Source organism: Syngnathoides biaculeatus, chromosome 8, assembly GCF_019802595.1.
Source record: "Syngnathoides biaculeatus isolate LvHL_M chromosome 8, ASM1980259v1, whole genome shotgun sequence".
NCBI lineage: Eukaryota > Metazoa > Chordata > Actinopteri > Syngnathiformes > Syngnathidae > Syngnathoides > Syngnathoides biaculeatus.
Genome location: NC_084647.1, coordinates 11,314,621 through 11,336,402, shown reverse-complemented (window position 1 = coordinate 11,336,402; position 21,782 = coordinate 11,314,621). Strand labels below are relative to the sequence as shown.

The 21,782-nt window shown below is 47.1% G+C and overlaps 1 protein-coding gene across 2 annotated transcripts in view; it reads right to left on the bottom strand.

Moving 5' to 3' along the window:
- The window catches only part of pde3a (phosphodiesterase 3A, cGMP-inhibited), a 57,723-nt gene that overhangs the window by 15,244 nt on the left and 20,697 nt on the right, over positions 1-21,782 (bottom strand). For both annotated transcript variants that reach the window (XM_061828407.1, XM_061828408.1), the window contains exons 2-8: positions 8,113-8,358; positions 5,503-5,648; positions 5,310-5,425; positions 4,752-4,995; positions 2,394-2,470; positions 2,003-2,199; positions 108-245 (exon numbers count right to left, since the gene is read on the bottom strand). In XM_061828407.1, the coding sequence (XP_061684391.1) occupies positions 108-245; positions 2,003-2,199; positions 2,394-2,470; positions 4,752-4,995; positions 5,310-5,425; positions 5,503-5,648; positions 8,113-8,358 (1,164 nt within the window). The remainder of the gene's footprint in view (positions 1-107; positions 246-2,002; positions 2,200-2,393; positions 2,471-4,751; positions 4,996-5,309; positions 5,426-5,502; positions 5,649-8,112; positions 8,359-21,782) is intronic.

The window sequence follows — 21,782 nt, the reverse complement described above, 5'->3', positions numbered from 1 at the left end:
AGTAATTACCATTTAGTTAACTGATTAGTTACTAATTTTGATCGAGGAAAGAACTCAGGTTTATTGGTTAAATGCCGCAAAAACGCCAGAGCTAATCGAGTCCTTACCTGGCTGAGAATGCAACCTGTTTTCCCGTGAGTCCTCTCCACAAGACTGAAAATCGGAAAATTCCATTTGTCGAGTTGACTCATGAGAGGTTCCAACTCCGGAATCACCAGAGGCTCCGGAGCCAGGATTAGCTTGTTCTGCGGGGATGCGGGCAAAAGAATGAATAATAAAAAGCTACTTTTCCAATTACAGAAATGATAGCCTTCATTATCTGTAACAAAGCTCACAATCGCATCTGGAATTAGTCTACATCCGGACTCTTCCACCTCCTAAATAAGATGGCCGCCGGGATACACTGTGGTTATCTACAACCGCGTCATTCCAGCTTTCCATTCACCACCACGGATATAAACCTGTACATTTTCCCAAGTAAATCCGCTGTCCCGGAGTGTAAACCATCAACAGCGGCGGTGACAACATGCTCGGCGGGAGCGAAGCATACAAATCCTCTGGACAGAATTCGGGGATAAATATTTGCCTTAGCTGACACTTCCGCCTGTCCTAAATCAATGAGCCTTGTAGTTATTCCAGCAAAACAGATGCCCACTGTTTGTTGCTGATGTTGAACAGCCAGCAAATATTCCAATACTTCCTGCAGCAAAAATATGTCTCGGTGTTATGACGAAGCATACCGCACGCGCAAAAATGAAGTTGTGAATGTACTGCTAGCCGCAGTAATGTCTCTTGACGTGAATTGGAAAGTTGAATTGATTATACATTATATATCCAAGACACAGCAGGATGGATCAGGATGAACCAGATGTGCACATGTGCCGCCAAGGTTGTAATCAAACTCATATTTTGTTTCAATTCCACAACCACGTCATCAGCTGAAAATATATTGGCCAATATTACAACTTCACTGACACAGAATGTGGAAGCACAGCTGGTAAAGCGTTCGCCTCGCAGTTCTTAGGTCCCGGGTTCGATCCTGGACCCGCCTGTGTGGAGTTTGCATGTTCTCCCCGTGCCTGCGTGGGTTTCCTCCAGGCTCTCCGGTTTCCTCCCACATCCCAAAAACATGCAACATTAATACCGTCCATCCATTTTCTCTGCTGCTTATCCTCACAAGGGTCGCGGGGAGTGCCGGAGCCTATCCCAGCTGTCAACGGGCAGGAGGCGGGGTACACCCTGCACTGGTTGCCACCCAATCACAGGGCACATAGAGACAAACAGCCGCACTCACAATCACACCTAGGGGCAATTTGCAGTGTGCAATTAATGGTGCATGTTTTTGGGATGTGGGAGGAAACTGGAGTGCCCGGAGAAAACCCATGCAGGCACGGGGATAACATGCAGACTTCACACAGGCGGGTCCGGTATCGAACCTGGGTCCTCAGAACTGTGAGGCCAACGTTTTACCAGCTGATCCACCGTGCCGCCGCAACTTTAATTGGACACTCTAAATTGCCGCTAGGTGTGATTGTGAGTGCGACTGTTGCCTGCCTCCATGTGCCCTGCGATTGGCTGGCACCAGTTCAGGGTGTTATCCCGCCTCCTGCCCATTGACAGCTGGGATTGGCTCCAGCGCTCCCCGCAACCCTTGTGAGGATAAGCGGCTAAGAAAATGGATGGGCGGATATCTAAAATTAATAAAACTTAATACATTCATCCAGGGAGCCTATCATAGTTGACTATAGGCGAAGTACACTCTGGGCTGGCCGGTCTTATTCACACCTACGGACAATTAAGTCTTCACCTAAAGCAGGAAGTTGGCGTACACCAAACAACAACCCAAACAAATACTGGGAGAACCGAAACTGAGATTCAAACCCTGAACCTCAGAATTGTGCAGACGTGGTACATTTCACAGTGCTGCGCAGAACTAAGTTAAATAATCAAATCAAATCAAAAAATGTTTGGCCTCACTACCCAACGAAGCTCGTTTGCCAACCTCAGGTGATGGCAAGAGCGGGTGTAGAACGACGTTCTCCGACGGGTACTCCGGGCGGCCTCCTTTCGACTCGGACGGCTTCTTGCCCGCTTCAGCCTCTTCCTCGTTCTGTGCAAAGTCGCTGCTGTCACTGTGGTTGGTCTCGTAAGTGCTGTCGTAGGTGCTGTCGTAGTCCGACGAGGCGACCGCGCGCTCGTCTGATGAGAACACGGAACGCGCAGTCAGCATCGATCTTAATAAAACTGGTTAGTAGGAGTGATTATTAAAAGTAGTAGGAGTAGTAGTCGTACTTAATAAAAGCAAAAACTGCTTGAGGTTTTGTGAGATTCCTGCGTAACATTCTAGGCTCGAGAGTATGTGAAATTCATGCGGTTTTGAGCCAGCTGTTTACCTGGTCGGGGTATTCGGTCTACCTTGACAATAGAGTCCACCCCGTGGTTCAGTCGATTGTTGAACGGCCTGCCGCAGCTGATAAAAAGAGAGCAGAAGGACGGGCATTATTTCATCCCGATCATTCTCTGATTACTGACTCATTTCCTGTCCTCTTCACGCAGATAAATCAAGTGACTCATTTCCTCCCAGACGGCCGTCGTATTCTCATTTCGAGATACCGTCGTGCATCTGTTCAGCCTTTGTCGCGGCGTTAACGGCGTATCGGTGCACTTTTTAAGCACTGGTAGTGGGAAAAGTTTGCCGCCGAGTGGTTAACTCAGCTTATACTTGTACGGCAGTCGAGAAGATCCGGGATCGAACCCGGGTCCTCAGAACTGTGAGGCCAACGCTTTTCCAGCTGATCCACCGTGCCGCCGCACCTTCAATTGGACACTCTAAATTGCCCCCGGGTGTGATTGTGAGTGCGGCTGCTTGTCTCGATGTGCCCTGTGATTGGCTGGCAACCGGTTCAGGGTGTACCCCGCCTCCTGCCCGTTGACAGCTGGGATAGGCTCCAGGGCTCCCTGCGACCCTTGTGAGGATAAGCGGCTAAGAAAATGGATGGATGGATATCTAAAATGAAGTTCACTCTGGGCTGGCCGGTCTTATTCACACCGACGGACAATTAAGTCTTCAAGTAAGGCAGGAAGTTGGTGTACCTGGACAAAACCCTAACAAATACTGGGAAAACCAAAACCGAACTTCAAACCCTGAACCTCAGAACTGTGCAGACGTGGTAGACGTGGTACATTTCACAGTGCTGCCCAGAACAAAGTAAATAATCAAATCAAATCCAAAAAAATGTTTGGCCTCACTACCCAACGAAGCTCGTTTGCCAACCTCAGGTGATGGCAAGAGCGGGTGTAGAACGACGTTCGGCAGTCGAGAAGATCCGAACAAATACTTGAATGAGGCACGACTGCCTGCACTGTGCATCATTTCATTGTGTTCTTTAGAAGGGAAAATGCATTCCATCAAGTTCTGGAAAAACATGGATGAAAAAGATGAACTTCTCGGTTGTTTGTTTCATCTTTCCGCATGCTTGGTTGCGTCTTTCTTTAAATTGGTGGACGAAATGTTTCCGCGGTCTTTAGAGTACAATTTCCTGCTGGATCAAAAGAATATAGTTAAGGAATCGCAGAAAAGTCACATATGCCCAAACCATGACTTTACCTCCGTTGCGGATCGGGAGCACAATATTTTTTCAGTCCGTAAAACATTCTCATGCTCGTTTTTGTACATTTTGGCAAATTTTAGCTAAGCTGTCCCATTCCTCTTGTTAATCGTCGGTTTGTATTTCACTAAAACTTGTTTCAGGGTCCACACCAGTGGTTTATTTCTTTTTCAACACATTCTAAACGGTTTTATTGTCTAAGGTCAGTGTTTGGGAACTATATCTGCTTGATTTCCATATTCTCTTAGCATCATAATTGTTTTTGACTGGTAGGTTGTTCTGGTTTGGTTGCACTTCTAACTAGTATAGCTTAACATGTAAAACCCTAATCTGAAACAGAGGGTAGATATTCAGTCACATGTTCTAAGATCTCGAAGGGAAAGCCAGGATACCCTGCGGAGGAAACTCATTTCGGCCGCTTGTAGCCGGGATCTTGTCCTTTCGGTCACGACCCACAGCTGATGCCCATAGGTGAGGGTAGGAACGTAGATTGACTGGTAAATTGAGAGTTTCGCATTTTGACTTAGCTCCCTATTTACCACAACTTAGAGATAGGGTGAGAAGCTCGGTCATCAGGGAGGGGCTCGGTATCGAGCCGCTGGTCCTCCGCATTGAGAGGAGCCAGACGAGGTGGCTGGGGCATCTGATTCGGATGCCTCCCGAACACCTCCCTGGTGAGGTGTTCCGGGCATGTCCCACCGGAAAGAGACCCCAAGGACGACCCAGGACACGCTGGAGAGACTACGTCTCTCGGCTGGCTTGGGAACGCCTCGGGATCCCTCCGGAAGAGCTGGAAAAAGTGGCTGGGGAAAGGGAAGTCTGGGTATCCCTGCTTAAGCTACTTTGACCGCGACCCGACCCGGAAAAGCGGTGGATAATGGATGGATGGATGTTCTAATAATTTTGCCCACGTGAAAAATGAGTGGGTTCAAACAAAATGTGCTCGTGTGTAAATTGTGTATCTGATCCAGAAGTAAATACCCAGAAATCAAAGATGAAAATGTGATCCCTTGTCTCATGTGTCAAATGTTTTCAGTCCACAGTGATATTTAAAAAAAAGAAAAAAAATGGCCTCAATTTTCCAATACCGTACTTTTGGATGAGAGTGTTCCGTTCACCTTAGCGTTCCAAGTTATTCCTTACCTGCTACAGAGTGCCGGCGGTCGCCAGTGAGGGGTGGTGGAGCTCGGCGCGCTCTGGCTGTGGGTTAAGGCTCGGTGGTGACTCTTGGTTCCCACACAGCCAGGGGTCTGCTCCGTCAGGGGCCCGGCAATTTCAGGAAGCTGAACGGAACATGTCTTGATAGTCGGGCTGGAGACCGGAGTACCCTGAACGGGAGGTGACGGACACGGAGATCCCAGAGGCGATATGTTGGACTGGGTGAAACCTAAAGGAGAGATTGACACATTTCATATGGGGCAACGTCGACTTCGGGACGATCAATATCAAACAATAAACAAAACCTCGAACCTCCGTCTGCTGTACAGCAATAAAGCTGTCATAAAATTGGTCGTACAGTAAAGTTGGGAGCACAGACTTGTCCAATCCCAACTGTCTAATATTTCAAACTCATTGGTTGTTTTGATCACATTATGAAGACCTGTTTCTCAATACTTATGTCATTATCAGACAGCTATAATAATCCTTTATTATTCCTGAATTCTGGACTACATATTATTGTAGCTTGACCTTTCCACCCACCTGCTCTCCCCAGCGATTTGCTGTAGATGTGGTTTAATGTGACGGACGCGGCGCAGGAGGCAGACATGGAGCGGCTTTTTGAGATGGTCGTCATAACTGAGTTTCTCCATGTTTCACTGGTTTCGGGAAGAAAAGCGCAAGATCATCATATCAATTGTTCCATTTCTAGACGTCACGTGAAATTTGCCGTTACCTTTCCGTGGTGTATTTGATGCTAGCTGAACGGTCTCTTCGGACGGGTCCGGGTTCTATGGCGGGTAACCCGGTAGCCGACGTGGTCGTGGTCCACGTTGACGAGATTCGCCGCAACAACCCTGGAGGAAGGCTCCGCCGTAGACGCTGCAGTACAGTACAGGTAACACCTCAAAAGATGAAAACCCAAATACTGACGCATCTTAGACTTCAATAAACACTTTCTGTTTGCCCTCCATTGCTTGTCAGTCAGGTGTCGGCAAAGTGTGACGAGTTTTACTTTATTTTACTTGAAGATTAGCCGGAGTAAAACAGAATATATGTGCGTGTATGACAGGGGTGGAAGGGGAAGAGTGAGGCTACAGGGAGAAGAGATAGCGAGGGTGGACGACTTCAAATACTTGGGGTCAACAATCCAGAGCAACGGTGAGTGTGGTAAGGAAGTGAAGAAACGGGTCCTAGCAGGTTGGAACAGCTGACGGAAGGTGTCTGGTGTGCTTTGTGACAGAAGAGTCTCTGCTAGGATGGAGGGCAAAGTTTATAAAACAGCGGTAAGGCCGGCCATGATGTAGGCATTAGAGACGGTGGCACTGAAGAGACAACAGGAAGCTGAACTGGAGGTGGCAGAAATGAAGATGTTGAGGTTCTCGCTCGGATTGAGCAGGTTGGATAGGATGAGAAATGAGCTCATTCGAGGGACAGCCAAAGCTGGATGTTTTGGAGACAAGATTCGAGAGAGCAGACTTCGATGGTTTGGACATGTTCAGAGGCCAGAGAGAGCGAGGAAAGGTTCTGAGGATGGAGCTGCCAGGCAAAAGACCAAAGAGAAGGTTGCTGGATGTTGTGAGGGAAGACACGAGGGCATTTTGGGGTTCGAGAGGAAGATGCACGACATCGTTTTAGATGGCTGTGGTGACCCCAAACGGGACAAGCCGAAAGGAAAAGAAGAATGCAAATGCAACATACTGTAGCGACGCACATTCAACAATATTTATGTTTCTGTCCTGGAAGTGCAACAAGATCAAGATCAACACAAATAATAAATTGTTACTTGAATTACCGTATTTTCCACACTATAAGGCGCACCGCATTATAAGGCACACCTTCAATAAATGGCCCATTTTAATACTGTTTTTCATATATAAGGCGCACCGGATTATAAGGCGCACAGAACAGACGCTACAGTAGAGGCTGGGGGTACATTATGCAACCATTAGATGGAGTTCCACTAAAAGCTCAATATTGATCTATATATAAGGCGCACCTCATTATAAAGCGCTCCGTCGGCTTTTGAGAACATTAAAAGCTTTTAAGTGTGCCTTATAGTGCGGAAAATATGATATTTGAAAATGTAAATTTGTACACAGGTTGCCTGGTATCCCAGAACTTGTTGTCTTAGACCTCAACACTATTAAAAGTTCTAAAATTGTGTATGGAAGACAAGAACTGTCTCAGTAAATCCATCCATTTATCCATTTTTTGATAAGGATTTTTCGAGCAAGCTCCCGACTGAGCTGGAGCCAAACCCTGCTGACTTTGGCTGAGAATAACAATATTACCCCATTAATAAGGCTGATATTGGCTTTATAGCAAAAGGATCCTAACAAAGCTCTCCCCTCAAAGCACTTTTATTCAACACTTAGTCAACAAGCGGAGTCGTGAGATTAATTTGGAACTTTTCCCCGGTGCTAAGTGAGAAACCACATCCAGAAAATTCTCAGTGAGCCAAAAACCAAGCAAGATCTCATTGCGCTCCATGTTTGTGTGCACCCATAAAGTGTTTAAAGCCTCTTTCCTGGTAGGCTATTGTTGCCTTGTAGCATACGCATGTTTGTATGATGATGATTGTGAATCCATCCATCTTCTTTGCTGCTTATCCTCACGAGGGTCACGGGGAGTGCTGGAGCCTATCCCAGCTGTCAACGGGCTGGAGGCGGGGTACACCCTGAACTGGTTGTCAGCCAATTGGAGGGCACAGAGAGACAAACAGTCACAATCACACCTCGGGGCAATTTAGTGTCCAGTTAATGTTGCATTGTTTTGGGATGTGGGCAGAAATTTGAGTGCCCGGAGGAAACCCACGCAGGCACTGGGAGGGCATGCAAACTCCACACAGGTGGGGCCGGGATCGAACCCGGGTCCTCAGACCTGTGAGGCCAACGCTTAACCATCTGAATCACCGTGCCGCCCGTCTATTAAATATAGTTGTCTAAAAAACTGCTTCTGTCATTATTCTGGCATTCAGCAAAAATAATAACGGAAATAATATTGGTAATATTAACTGACCGACCACAAGAACAATTTGTACCAGAAAGTCAGTGGGGGAAAGCACGTTTTTTTTAAATATAAAAATACATATAGCCGACGTATGCGAAATTGTATCGATTTTTAGAAGTCTGAACACTTACCAGGTCTCAAGTCCAGATTCTGTCGGGTTTATGTGGATAATAAGAGGCAAAAGCTTTACAGATACGATTCAAGTCATCTCGAGTTCACTGCCATAAAGATTAATTTACTTTCGTGAGTATTAATAAAGACAACTGCTAATTACGTTTTGTTTCCACGTTCATAAGTTGAGTAGGGCGAGGAAGACCGGGGGAAAAACACTCACCTTCGGAATGGCGAGTCTTTCCACTTTGTCGGTCCCGTCCTCCGAGTCGGAGCAAGCGTGAGCGACCGGCGGCGCGTGGGGCCGGTGGAGAGGCTGGAGGATGATCTGGGTGCTGAGGAGGCTGCTGACGGCCTTCAGGGAGCTGCAGGTGTTGGGGGGCAGCGAGGGGTCGGCCAGCAAGTCCGATATCAGTCCGTGGGCCTCCCCCATCACCGCGATGTCCAACACCACGCTGGTGCCCGATGACTTTGAAAACAGAACGCAAACGAAGTCGGTCAGTCGCGTAGATGTCACGACACCCTGATGGAGGAGATATCTTTGAAAAATGAAGAACTGTCACATCTATCATGCAAACGTGGATTCTGGATCGAGACTACAGAAAAGCCTAAAGCGAGCGAACCGATCACTGACGGTAAAATCGGGTTCAAGTGTACAGCGATGGCTTCACTTTTGAGTGTATTTCCGTCGGCATCCAGGCAGACTGAAGAAGGGCAAGTTGACAATGTTCTGTTTGGTCCACGTTTGAATGTCAAGTCTATTCATTCGTTTTCCGAGACGCTTATCCTCACGTGGTGTCACGGGACTGCTGGAGCCTATCTTAGCTGTCAACGGCCAGGAGGCGGGGTACACTCTGAACTGGTTGCCAGCCAATAGCAGGGCACATCGAGAAAAACAGCTGCACTCACAATCACACGTAGGGGCAATTCCATCCATTTTCTTTGCCGCTTATCCCCATGAGTGTCAGGGGAGTGATGGAGCCTATCCTAGTTGTCAACAGGCAGGAGGCAGAGTAAGCCCTGAACTGCTTACCAGCCAATCCCAGGGCACATGGAGGCAGACAACAGTCGCACTCACAATCCCACCTAGAGGCTATTCCATCCATCCATTTTCTTTGCCGCTTATCCCCACGAGGGTCGCGGGGAGTGCTGCAGCCTATCCCAGCTGTCAACGTGCAGGAGGAGGGCAACACCCTGAACTGGTGCCAGCCAATCGCAGGGCACATGGAGGGAGACCACAGTCACACTCACAATCACACCTACGGGCATTTCGATCAATCCATCCATTTTCATTGCCACTTATCCTCATGAGGGTTGCGGGGAGTGCGAGAGCCTATCCTAGCTATCAACGGGCAGGAGGCGGGGTACGCCCTGAACTAGTTGCCAGTCAATTGCAGGGCACATGGAGGCAGACAACAGTCGCCCTCAAAATCACACATAGGGGCAATTCCATCCATCCGTTTTCTTTGCCGCTAATCCCCACAAGGGTCGCGGGGAGCGCTACAGCCTATCCTTGCTGTCAACGGGCAGAAAGCGAGGTACACCCTGAACTAGTTGCCAGCCAATTACAGGGCACATGGAGGCAGACAACAGTCGCCCTCACAATCACACCTAGGGGCTATTCCATCCATCCATCCATCCATCCATTTTCTTTGCCACTTATCCTCACGAGTGTGGCGGGGAGTGCTGGAGCCTATCCCACCTGTCAACGGGCAGGAGGTGGGGTCCGCCCTGAACTGGTTGCCAGCCAATCGCAGTGCACGTAGAGACAAACCGCCACACTCACAATCACACCAAGGGGCAATTTAGAGTGTCCAATTAAGATCAGTGTTTAGAGCATTGGTTTGGTAAACCAGGGGTCGTGAGTTCGTATCCCACTGGGGCCTCCACTCCCCGAGAGGGGTTGCGTCAGGAAGGGCATCCGGCGTAAAAACTGTACCAAACAAATATGAGCGTTTATCTGAGATCCAAATGGGACAACCCGAAAGAAACTTACTTATTAATGTTGGGGATGTGGGAGGAAACCGGAGTGCCCGGAGAAAACCCACCCAGGCACGGGGAGAACATGCAAACTCCACGCAGGCAGGTCCGGGATTGAACCCGGGTCCTCAGAACTGTGAGCCTCACGCTCCAACCAGTTACCCCACCATGCCGCCCGTCAGATATCCATATATTGTTAATAACCGGCTAACACTCGGTGCAACTTGAAAACATGTTAGTAAAACCAAATATAACTCAACAGAAAACAAAACAAAATCTTCGCACCTGGAACTCAGACGATGATGAGTCATTTTTAAATCGGGGACAGAATAATTCCGTTGTGGAAATAACGAGTCTTTTGACCTGATTAGATCTAACATTTAATGGATTCCCACCCGTCGCGCACGTACTCAGTTTCATGGAAGTCAATTGTGTCATTGTTTTGAAATGCAATAGAAAAAAAAAATGAAAAGAAAAAATGAACAATGACAATCAAAACAAGATTGCTCGCCATCACACTTTTGGAGCAATAGCCGAACGCTCAAGAACGACCGCCACTGCTGTGCCACCTTCGCTAATCTAATTTTAGCTATCAGCGATTCAAAATATTCACTAGATAAGCCCCAAACACTTGTCAGTGTCAAAGGTCAATCATGTGTGGTTTTGGGAATGGATTCCTCTGTTAATGAGAAAAAAAAATGTGCCAATCAACATATCTTAGTTCATTTGGTGTCCCTCAAGGGTCAATTCTTGGACCCTTTTTGTTCAGCTGTTATATGCTTCAAGCATATCTCAAGGCGCCACTGTATTTTACAATATTAGTTGGAATTTTTCCACTTACAAAGAATTTTTTAGCTAGTGGGGTGATACAGGTTAATGGTGTGTCCGTTCATTTCAGTTCTGAGGACCCGGGTTCAATCCGGGCCCCGCTGTTGTGGAATTTGCATGTTCTCCCTGTGCCTTTGTGGGTTTCCTCCGGTCACTCCGGTTTCCTCCCACATCCCAAACACATGCAACATTAATTGGACACTTTAAAATTGCCCCTAGGTTTGATTGTGAGTGCGGCTGTTTGTCTCGATGTGCCCTCTGATTGGGTGGCAACCAGTTCAGGGTGTACCCCACCTCCTGCCGACTGACAGCTGGGAAAGGGTCCAGCGCTCCCTGCGACCCTTGTAAGGATAAGTGGCTAAGAAAATGTATGTATGGATGGATGGATGGATGGATGGATGGATGGATGGATGCCAACAGCACTTGGGGTCCCTCAAGGGTCAATTCTTGGACCCTTTTTGTTCACCTGTTATATGCTGAAGCATATCTCAAGGCACCACTGTATTTTACAAGATAGTGTACTTTGAATTTTTTCGCTTGCAAAATATGTTTTAGCTCGTGGGGTTTACAGATTAATGGTATTTCAATTCATTTCAATGGGGGAAATTGACTTATGAGCTTCGCCACGGAACAAATTCAACTCATAAGTCAAGGTACCACTTTATTATGTATACAGAGGAAGTACCTCTGCTACTCGTCTGTGATTTTTGCCAACTAGGATGTGGACCAAGCAGGAACATTTGCCCAATTTACCTACCTCACAAACTCATGCTAGCTGTTTTTCATTTTATTCGGTATGCTAATCGACACTCCAGTTCACAGATAATTTATTTGGGGAATTGGAAATGAAAGCTTCCAATGACATTTATGTCATATGCACAAGTAACCAATGAGTAAAAGTGTAAGAATACATAATAGCAAGGAATAAAGACATTGCTTAAATGAAATGGTTCTCAAAAATGCTAAAACAAAGCTATTCAAGCCAGACCAGATGTTTTGTCCCTCTTCCCTCCACCGCCGAGGCAACACGAAGGAAACAAGCACACGTGACGCTTTTATAAGTCTTGGCTCCCCCATCTGCCTCACCCCGAGGCAACTTCGCTTTAACTATCTGTGACCAACTTTTTAACTTTACGGCCCCGCAGTGCACAGGGGCTAGCACGCAACAATTGGCAGCTCCCGACCGGTCATTGGACCATCTGAATAACTTCTGGCAATTTCAGACGAGTGGATTTTCCAATCTCCGAGGCACTCTTCCCTCACTCCCCCTCTTGCAAAGTAGGTGAACGGCTGAAATCAGATGACAGAGGGAGTTGTACTGCATCTGTTTACTGTTGGCATTGTTTCTAGAATTAGCATTCCCAGTCTACTAATGTCAAAAATGTCTCTTTGTTCTTGTTCTTGACAGTCAGCGGGTTTGTCACCGTGAAATTAAATTCAAAAGGAACACTTCTTACAGCAGAGATCGTAGTTTGTGCTCATCTTGAGGAAAAAAAAGAAATCCAGTGCCTTGCATGAACAGTGCATCCAATAGGTCATGTAATATGTACCTTATTTTGACAATGTGATGCTAAATTTTGAGAAGATTTTTGTCGACATTTACGAATTTTCTGGGGCGCTGCCATTTTCGCGATTCACATGATGTACGGGGGCGTATGTGACGTGTACTGTGCTGTTCCAAACGCTGGATTACATGGGACACCATTTATGCCCAGCGCTAATCTCTCGGATCTATCCTCATCTGATGAAGAAATAGCAGTATCGGTTGATCGGGAAGACGGAGGAATACTTCCATACAGATTGGAACCTGTGGCTGTAATTAATCTCGATTATTCGGGTGGTTCTTCGGGCAGAATAACGCGGAGTCTGACAAGTTGGAAGCCTACACGCGATTTAAATGCATAAACAAAGGCCCCCGGCAGTCGTGGATGGTTCTTTGGACGGGAATGACGCGGAGTCTGACGAGTGAGCTCCGGCGGCGGCCGCGAGCCGAGCTTTCAGGTAGTGGAGGCCTTTAGCTAAGCTTCGGTGGTGGCGGAGGCCTTTAGCCTAGCTTCAGCATCTGGGGCTAACGGCCACTGCCGCCTGGAACCGAAGCTAGGCTAAAGGCCTCCCTGGACGTTGAAGCTCGGCTCGCGGCCTGCCGCCGGAGCTCGTGGCCCGCCTTCGCTTTAGCCTAGCTTCGGCGTCCGGGGCTAACGGCCTCTGCCGCCTGGAACCTTGGCTCACAGCTCGCTCGTCAGACTCTGCGTCATTCCTGTCCGAAAAACCATCGGCGGCTGCCGGCCCTTAGCTCCCGTGGGCCTTTGTTTACGCACTTATGTCGCGCGTAGGCCTCCGAGTAGTCAGACTCCGCGTCATTCCCATCCGAAGAACCATCCGAATATTCAACATTAATTACAGCCAGAGGTTCAAATCTGTCTGGAAGTATTCCTCCGTCTTCCCGGTCAACCGATACTGCTATTTCTTCATCAGATGAGGATAAATCCGAGCCATGACGCATTGGACACAGTGTTAATGCAAGCACTGGATTTCCCCTTTAAATGCAACGCAACATTTTAACACCAATAACGTACAAGCTAGCAATAGAAAAGAACTCCGCTGACACATTTACAATCGGCTAACCTGGCTGGATTATACCGGTGACATCATCGCACCAGTTGTGTCCAAGCTAGTTTGACTTAATTAGTCACAGTAATGATTTCACACATTGTCACGGACACGATTTACATTTCAACTCTGCGACGCAAAAGGTAGAACACAACAAACTGTGTTATCAATTAAAGTGCATTGATACCTTTGATAACTTCTTTTTCATAAAAAAAATGTAACACTAGCAACGATAGCCACTCTGTGGCCGGGGATTCTCGTATCCCACTTTCGAGCGCCGCCCGCGTTAATTCTCCAAACATGTTTGCCGATGAGTAAACGCCATCGAGCATATTGGGAGATTGTTTCCTGGAAGAGCGCGTGACAGCACAAGTGCGCGTGGGCGTGTGCACGTGTCACCTCAACCTGAACAAAACCCATTAGGCCACTCCAGAGCTTTATGACATCCTGCTATTGTGACATTCACCCATTACCTGGCAGTAATGGACTCTCTGAGCTGACAGGGGAAGCTTTCATGTGTGTGTGTGTGTGTGTGTGTGTGTGTGTGTGTGCGCGCATGTGGTGGTGGTGGGGGGGGGGGGTTCACTTCTGTTTTTGTGGGGGGATTCACTTCTGTTTCGTTTTCCACGTTGCAATTGAGAGCACTTTTTTGTAACGTATAACGTAATATTTTGACTAGCGCTAATGTATAAATGCAAGGCAAGGCAAGTTTATTTGTTATAGTAGTCGATAATAACCCATCCATCCATTTTCTTTGTCGCTTAGCCTCACGAGGGTGGCGGGGAGTGGCGGAGACTGTCCCGGCTGTCAACGGGCAGGAGGCCGGGTACACCCTAAACTGGTCGCCAGTCAATCACAGGGCTCATAAAGGCAAACAGTCACACTCACAATCATACCTAGGAGCAATTTAGAGTGTCCAATTAATGTTGAATGTTTCTGGGATGTGGGAGGAAACCGGATTGCCCAGAGGAAAGCCACGCAAGCACGGGGAGAACATGCAAACTCCACACAGGCGGGGCCGGGATTGAACGCGGATTCTCAGGACTGTGAGGCCATTGGTTTACCAGATGATACACTGTGCCCCCCTCAATACTAATGCATAGTCATAATCAATGGGGAGTTTTTCCTTTGCAGCGGTAATTGGGGTCATCACTCCTGAGAAGGTTCACCCCTGTTCCATAATTTTTCCCAATTGAGGTTAATGGCTCTCCTCATGGTTCACTGGAATGCAAAAGATTTAGGAATATTTTAAGGATTAGGATTGTGTCATTTTTGTTGCAGCTTTTTTCGCCGTTTTGTTCCACTTGATTTTTTAAGACAGGTTCCGTTGAAGTGATGTCTGGATTGAACAGGTCTGAAAGGTAATCAGACTTGGTTATGAACAGTGAACATGAACCAAAATTTATCTGCCACAATTACTTTATGATTTAACAAGTGGTGAATTACTTTTTCACAAAGGACCAGGGTACTTAGAATTTTCATCCATCCATCCATTTTCTTTGCTGCCTATCCTCACAAGGGTGGCAGGGAGTGCTGGAGCCTATCCCAGCTGTCAACCTGCAGGAGGCTGGGTACACCCTGCACTGGTTGCTGGCCAATCACAGGGCACATCGAGACAAAAACACAATCACACCTAGTGGCAATTTAGAGTGTCCAATTAATGTTGCATGTTTTTGGGATGTGGGAGGAAACCGGAGTGCCCGGAGAAAACCCACGTGGGCACGGGGAGAACATGCAAACTCCACACAGGTGGCACCGGGATCAAACCCGGGTCCTCAGAACTGTGAGGCCAACGCTTGACCAACTGTCCCACCGTGCCGCATACTTACAATTTCATGATATTTATTTCTCTTTTTGATGACAATCAACAAAGTGCAGGAACTATGCAAAAATACAAGAATTTGAGAAGAGGGATAAGAAGAGGGATTTTTCATGGCACTGATTGCCTTTTAAAGGGAATGAGAGGAGCCACTTTCATTGGACAGAAATGAAGTTGGCTACGATCACCACCGCAGCAGTGTTGGCGACCCGCTTTTAAATGCACTGGGATGCACCAGTACACTTCCTTGAAGTTGGATATGAAAGCCTTTTCCATGTACATGAGAAAAGTTCACTCACAACCGAGAAATAATCCACTGTCGAAATTGGCAGGCTTGGTCGCGACAGACTCTGGATTTCAAAAGAAATACAAGCCACAGAACGACAGAGCAAAACATGTCAATCGAGGCGATTAAGTTGCGGAAGAATTTAAAATGGTGCCAAGATAAGGTCTCAACGAGTGGACATTGTTCATGGAAAAGAGGATATCTTAGCATAATTCGTGAGCCAACTCTGATTTCTTTGGAATTCTATCACGACCAATTTAGCAGCAAACGGCTTGAAATCCACTATGCTAATCATGTTTCAGGACACAGCTCCAGTACATCTTGCTACATTACAAATGTAAGGGTAATTCATAAATCCATCCATTTTCTTAGCCGCTTATCCTCACGAGTGTCGACGCGAGTGCTGGAGCCTATCCCCGCTGTCAACAGGCAGGAGGCGGCGTACACCCTGAACTGGTTGCCAGCCAATCGCAGGGCAGGTAGAGAGAAACAGCCGCACTCACAATCACACCTAGGGGCAATTTAGAGTGCCCAATTAATCTTGCATGTTTTTGGGATGTGGGAGGAAATTGGAGTACCCGGAGGAATCCCACGCAGGCACGCGAAAAAACATGCAAACTTCACACAGGTGGGGCCGGGATCGAACCCTGGACTGTCATGAGCAAGAATGGACCACGGCCAAGAGGGGCGTGGCCTGGCCACCGCTTTGGGCGGTCTCATCTCTGACACCTGTCAACGGTCCCAGCTGTTTTGCATGAGGCCATTAGACTAAGTATTTAAGTTGGAGTTTTGTCACTGGTCTTTGCCAGTTCATTGCCTTGAGTTAGTGGGTTGCGTTCACTACCAGCAGGAATCTCCACCACCGAGAGAAAGTGTAGTGTGAGCTATCATCATCACAGCGATTCTCTGCTACCGTAGTTTAGTCCCATCTGAGTTCATGTTTCCAAGTTTGCTTCCTCGTCATCAGACCTCGCTTCATGTTTTTGGAATTTGCTGATAGCCTAGCGTTGTTGCGCCTCTGCCTTCTCGGACTGCTTACACCGTGCACGACCTCAGCTTTGAATAAAACTAGGCCTAACATCATGCCCTCGTCTCGGAGTCCTGCATTAGGGTCCAGCCCCGCACTGTTGGTTCTGTGAGGCCAACGTTTTCCAGCTGAGCCAGAGTGCTACCATTAGTTTCTCCTCAAATATTTAATGGCATCATGTGTACAAATGAGAGGACATTACGCATCATACATTCTCACCATTTCTGTTTTATTTACACATTTTATTATATTGCTTGTGCACAATAACCCCAGTAAACCACAGGGTAGCCTTCGTACAGTCTATGGATATTTAATATTTTTCCATTTTCAATTAATCTTCATGTTTTTGGACTCGGGGAAGAAACAGAGGGGAGAACATCCAAACCAAGCAAGCCTCAGATGAGATTCAAACCCAAAACCTCTCGCCTTTGAGACAGTCATGCTAATCATGCTCCATAACTGCTTTATTCCTTCGAAAATAACTAACATGGTCTCAACTCCAACCTTGCTTTTTACCTGTCAGCTTGTTTTCAACTCTGAAATACAATATTTGTCCCGAATTGTTATTAAATATTAATGATTAATTCACTGACAATATAGGGCACAATCTGGAATTGTAGAAAAATGTAATTACAGCCATTGACCCAGAGCTACGTGATAATTTTCCCTTTGTTATCCAGTAGAACTTCGTACCAAAGTGTCCCGGATAAATACACTTCAAAAGTCCAACAAAACGCGTACAATTGTGCAATTTACTGTACTAAAAACGCGTGTTACTTTCCTTTCACAGCGACTTCTAGTGCAGGAGAAAATATTGATTGTGAGCTGTATAACACTTTCGCTTCTCACAGCAACTGTATCGCTACCTGATGTCGGTGTCTCCATATTGCACTGAAGCAAAATGCCAAATAATTAATGATTGACAATAAATGTCGCTTCACAAAAATATGTTCTTCCATTGCAACAGTCGTCACGATTGCTGTATCACGACAGTTTAAATGATCCATCTGTCCATCATCCAACCATCCAACTGGCCACCATCCATCCATCCGTCCGTCCATCCACCCACCCAACTGTCCATCATCCATCCATCCATCCATCCATCCATCCATCCATCCATCCATCATCCACACACTCATTCATCCATCCATCCATTCAACTGTCCATCACCCATCCATCCATCCATCCATCCACCCATCCAACTGTCCATTATCCATCCATCCACCATCCATCCATCCATCCATCCAATGCTCCATCATCCACCCACCCATCCATTCAACTGTCCATCATCCTTCCATCCATCCATCCATCCATCCATCCATCCATCCATCCATCCATCCAACTCTCCATCATCCATTCATCCATCCAATTGTCCATCATCCATCCACCATCCATTCAACTGTCCATCATCCACACATCCATCCTTCCATCCACCATCCATCCCTCCAACTGTACATCATCCATCCATCCATCCATCTACTCATCCATCCAACTGTCCATCATCCATCCATCCATCCAACTGTCCAATTGTTCATCATCCACCCACCCATCGATCCATCCATTGATTCCATCCATCCATCCATCCATCCATCATCCATCCATCCATCCATCCATCCATCCATCCATCCATCCATCCATCCATCCACTGTCCATCATCCGCCCACCATCGATCCATCCATTGATTCCACCCACCATCCATCCATCCATCCATCCATCCATCCATCCATCCATCATCCATCCATCCATCCATCCATCCATCCTCCATCCATCCAACTGTCCATCATCCGCCCACCCATCGATCCATCCATTGATTCCACCCACCCATCCATCCATCCAACCAACTGTCCATCCATCCATCCATCCATCCATCCATCCATCCATCCATCCATCCATCCATCCATCCATCCATCCATTTTTAACAGGTTCACAGACGATCTAGTCACCAACCAATGGGGGGAAACGTATCTCAAACCCCCGAACCTCAAAATTCCGGTGACCAGCCCAGGGTGTACTTTGCTCCTCACCTTAAGCCTGCTGAGATCGGGCTCCGACTCATTCGCAACTCTAACGGGGTCAAGTGCAAATAGAAAATGGATACATGCATGAAAAGAAATGCTTTGAAACTGGAACTTTCAAGTCAACCGGTCGGTCAACGTCACTGATTGTTTATCGTGGAAGGTTCCGCGTGACGTTCTGTATCTCGGCACACGGATGGGAACTTCATCACATCAAACAAACCTCTCCTGCTCACTCCGCCTCGAAATCCACGGCAATGTCAAATCCCTCTTGGTTCTCTTCCTCCTCCTCCTCCTCCCAAGTCAGCCATTTCCAACTATTTGAGTTTTCCCACTCTACCCAGACCCCCCCCCCACCCCTATCCCAGCTAACCCCCGGTCTTCTCCCGAGACAGTAAGAAGATATGTAGGCATATCGGGCATAAAGGCAGATGGTGAGAGCGGAGAGATAAAGCGAAGAGAAAAGGGAGAATGAAAGAGAGGAAGTGGAGCCGAGTCCAAAGGCAGGCTGTGATCAGTCAAGTGAAAACGGGAACGGCTCACTCGAGAAGGCCAGCTGAGCTCCTCCGCAATATTATCGACACCGACTGCACATTCTATCATAGTCGTTTTTAAAAATGGTCACAATTTAAAGTAAATCTGTACAATATAAATATATGTAAATTATTCCCAAAATAATAATGCACAGTTTAGTTTTGGATTGAAGTCATTTCAAGGGATTTGGGTCACGGCATCCGCACTGTGTATGCCGCAAAATGTGCAGGTGTACCCGAAGAAATATCAATTCATCACATAATGCCGTCATTCCTTCTGTCTTTCAAAATGCATAGCACGGCAGAGAAAGTTAACAACCCCCCCCAAAAGCCATTTTCATCTTCTGGATCAAAAAAAAAAAAGCCAACAAGAGTTACGCACCATTGCAGGATTGCAGAGGTCGAAAAAGTGTACACAAAAGATGCGTCAGTTTTGGAGTGAGGACAAACCGGGCGTTGAGTGAGTTTCCCGGGTCGTTTTACAAATAAGATAGTTGTAGAACAAATGTGTTTTAAAACAAGACTTTAATAACCTCCTGAGGGGGGAATTCAAAGCCATCGCGTTCCAGCAAGAAATCACAAACGTGAAGCCGTGCAGGGAGAATTTCGTGTTTCCTCCGAAATAAGATCAAACTAAACACAGCCGATCTTACGGCCGTGAAAGAATAATATTGACACGAAATCTCTCAACAGCCGTTTCACTCTCCTGCTTACGGACAAGCAAACGCTCCCACGCATAATTGACCTAAAAACCGAGCCGTATCGAGCTTAAATTTAGACATGGCTTCAAGTTGTCCCGCGTCCCCATTACTAATTTAAACGGCTTTCTGATTTTCAGCACGCGCGAACGCCGGGAACAGGTACATGCACGCGCCGTCCGTAAAGTCTTCAAAGTCAACAAACGCTGTACCTGCTTGGCAGGATGCGAATTGTCCGGGTGGCATCCCATCATACCCGATGAATGCCTCCTCTGCATCTTTTGTGTTGGGTCTTAGGCACGAGAATTCTTGCCGAAGCAGCCCCCCCGCCTCCTTGCAGTGATCTCTGTCCTAAACTGCAGTTCAAATGGCACAGGAAGCTCGATCGAGAGCAAGTGACATTTCACTGGTGCAGCCCACCAACATTTCCTTGCCCTCTCTGCTCATCTGTTTCTCTGCTCTCCGCTGCCGCTACATGAACCTCCCTCTGCCCTGTCACCCCACCCCAACCCAACCCCCCGCCGCCCCAACGCATCTGCCCCATTGCGAGTGATCGCGGACGGTCCAGCGACAGGAAGACCTGCGATACGCTGAAACCCCGGGGATTGAAAATATCTAGTTGCTAAGAGACATGAGGACAAAGATCAAAGTGAGTCATCGATGGACCATAAACTACCGGTAGCCGTTCGGGGGCTCAGTTGGTCACTCTAATACTACGCCCACACCTGCCAGACTTGTTGAGGGTTTCCTGTGATAGCAGGTCGTGCACGACAACCGAGCTGCAGGTAGTGTGCGCTACATCGTCAGAACACACGTACCTAGATGGGTCGTTACAGTGAAGAAAATAAGTATTTGAACACCCTGCTATATTGCAGGTTCTCCCGCTTAGAAATCATGGAGGGGTCTGAAATTTTCATCATAGGTGCATGTCCACAGAGAGAAACTAAAAAGAAAAATCCAGAAATCACAATGTACGATTTTTTAAAGGATTTATTTGTGTGGTACAGTTGCAAATAATATTGGAAGACCTGAGAAAACCATTGTTAATATTTGGTACAGTAGCCTTCGTTTGCAACTACAGAGGTCAAACGTTTCCTGTAGTTCTCCACCAGGTTCGCGCACACTGCAGGAGGGATCAGACAGGTTTCTGGGATGTCGCCGAGAAACACGGAGTTTCAGCTCCCTCCAAAGATTTTCTACTGGGTTTAGGTCTGGAGACTGGCTAGGCCACGCCAGAACCTTGATATGCTTCTTACGGAACCACTCCTTGTTTTTCCTGGCTGTGTGCTTCGGGTCATGATCATGTTGAAAGACCCAGCCAGCCACGACCCATCGTCAATGGTCTGATTTACAATGCATTCCTCCTGTCCCATGTGCAGAAAAACACCCCCAAAGCATGACGCTACCACCCCATGCTTCACAGTAGGGATGGTGTTCTTGGGATGGAACTCATCACTCGTCTTCCTCCTAACACGGTTAGTGGAATTATGACCAAAAAGTTCCATTTGGGTCTCATCTGACCACAAAACTTTCTCCCATGACTCCTCTTTCAAACCATGACGTCTTAGTGTATTACCAACAGTCACCTTGGAAACGGTGGTCCCAGCTCTTTTCAGGTCATTGACAAAGTCCTGTCGTCTAGTCCTGGGCAGATTCCTCAGGTTTCTAAGGATCATTGAGACCCCACAAGGTGATTTCTGCCATGGGGCTCCACTCCACAGTGGACCTTTTTTTTTTTCACCAAGCTGCTTGGCAATTTCCCCATAGCCCTTTCTAGCTGTGTGGAGTTGTACAATTTCGTCTCGGGTGTCTTTGGACTGCTCTTTGGTCTTGGCCATGTTACAAGTCTGAGTCTTACTGATTGTATGGGGTGGACAGGTGTCTTTACACAGGTGCATCTGATTCAGGATAATACATGGAGTGGAGGTGGACTTTTAACGGACAAATAACAGGTCTTTGAGGGTCATAATTCTAGCTGACAGACAGGTGTTCAAATACTTATTTGCAGCTGTATCACACAAATAAATCGTTAAAAAGAAATTGTGCATTGTGATTTCTGGATTTTTCTTTTCAGATTATCTCTCTCACAGTGGACAT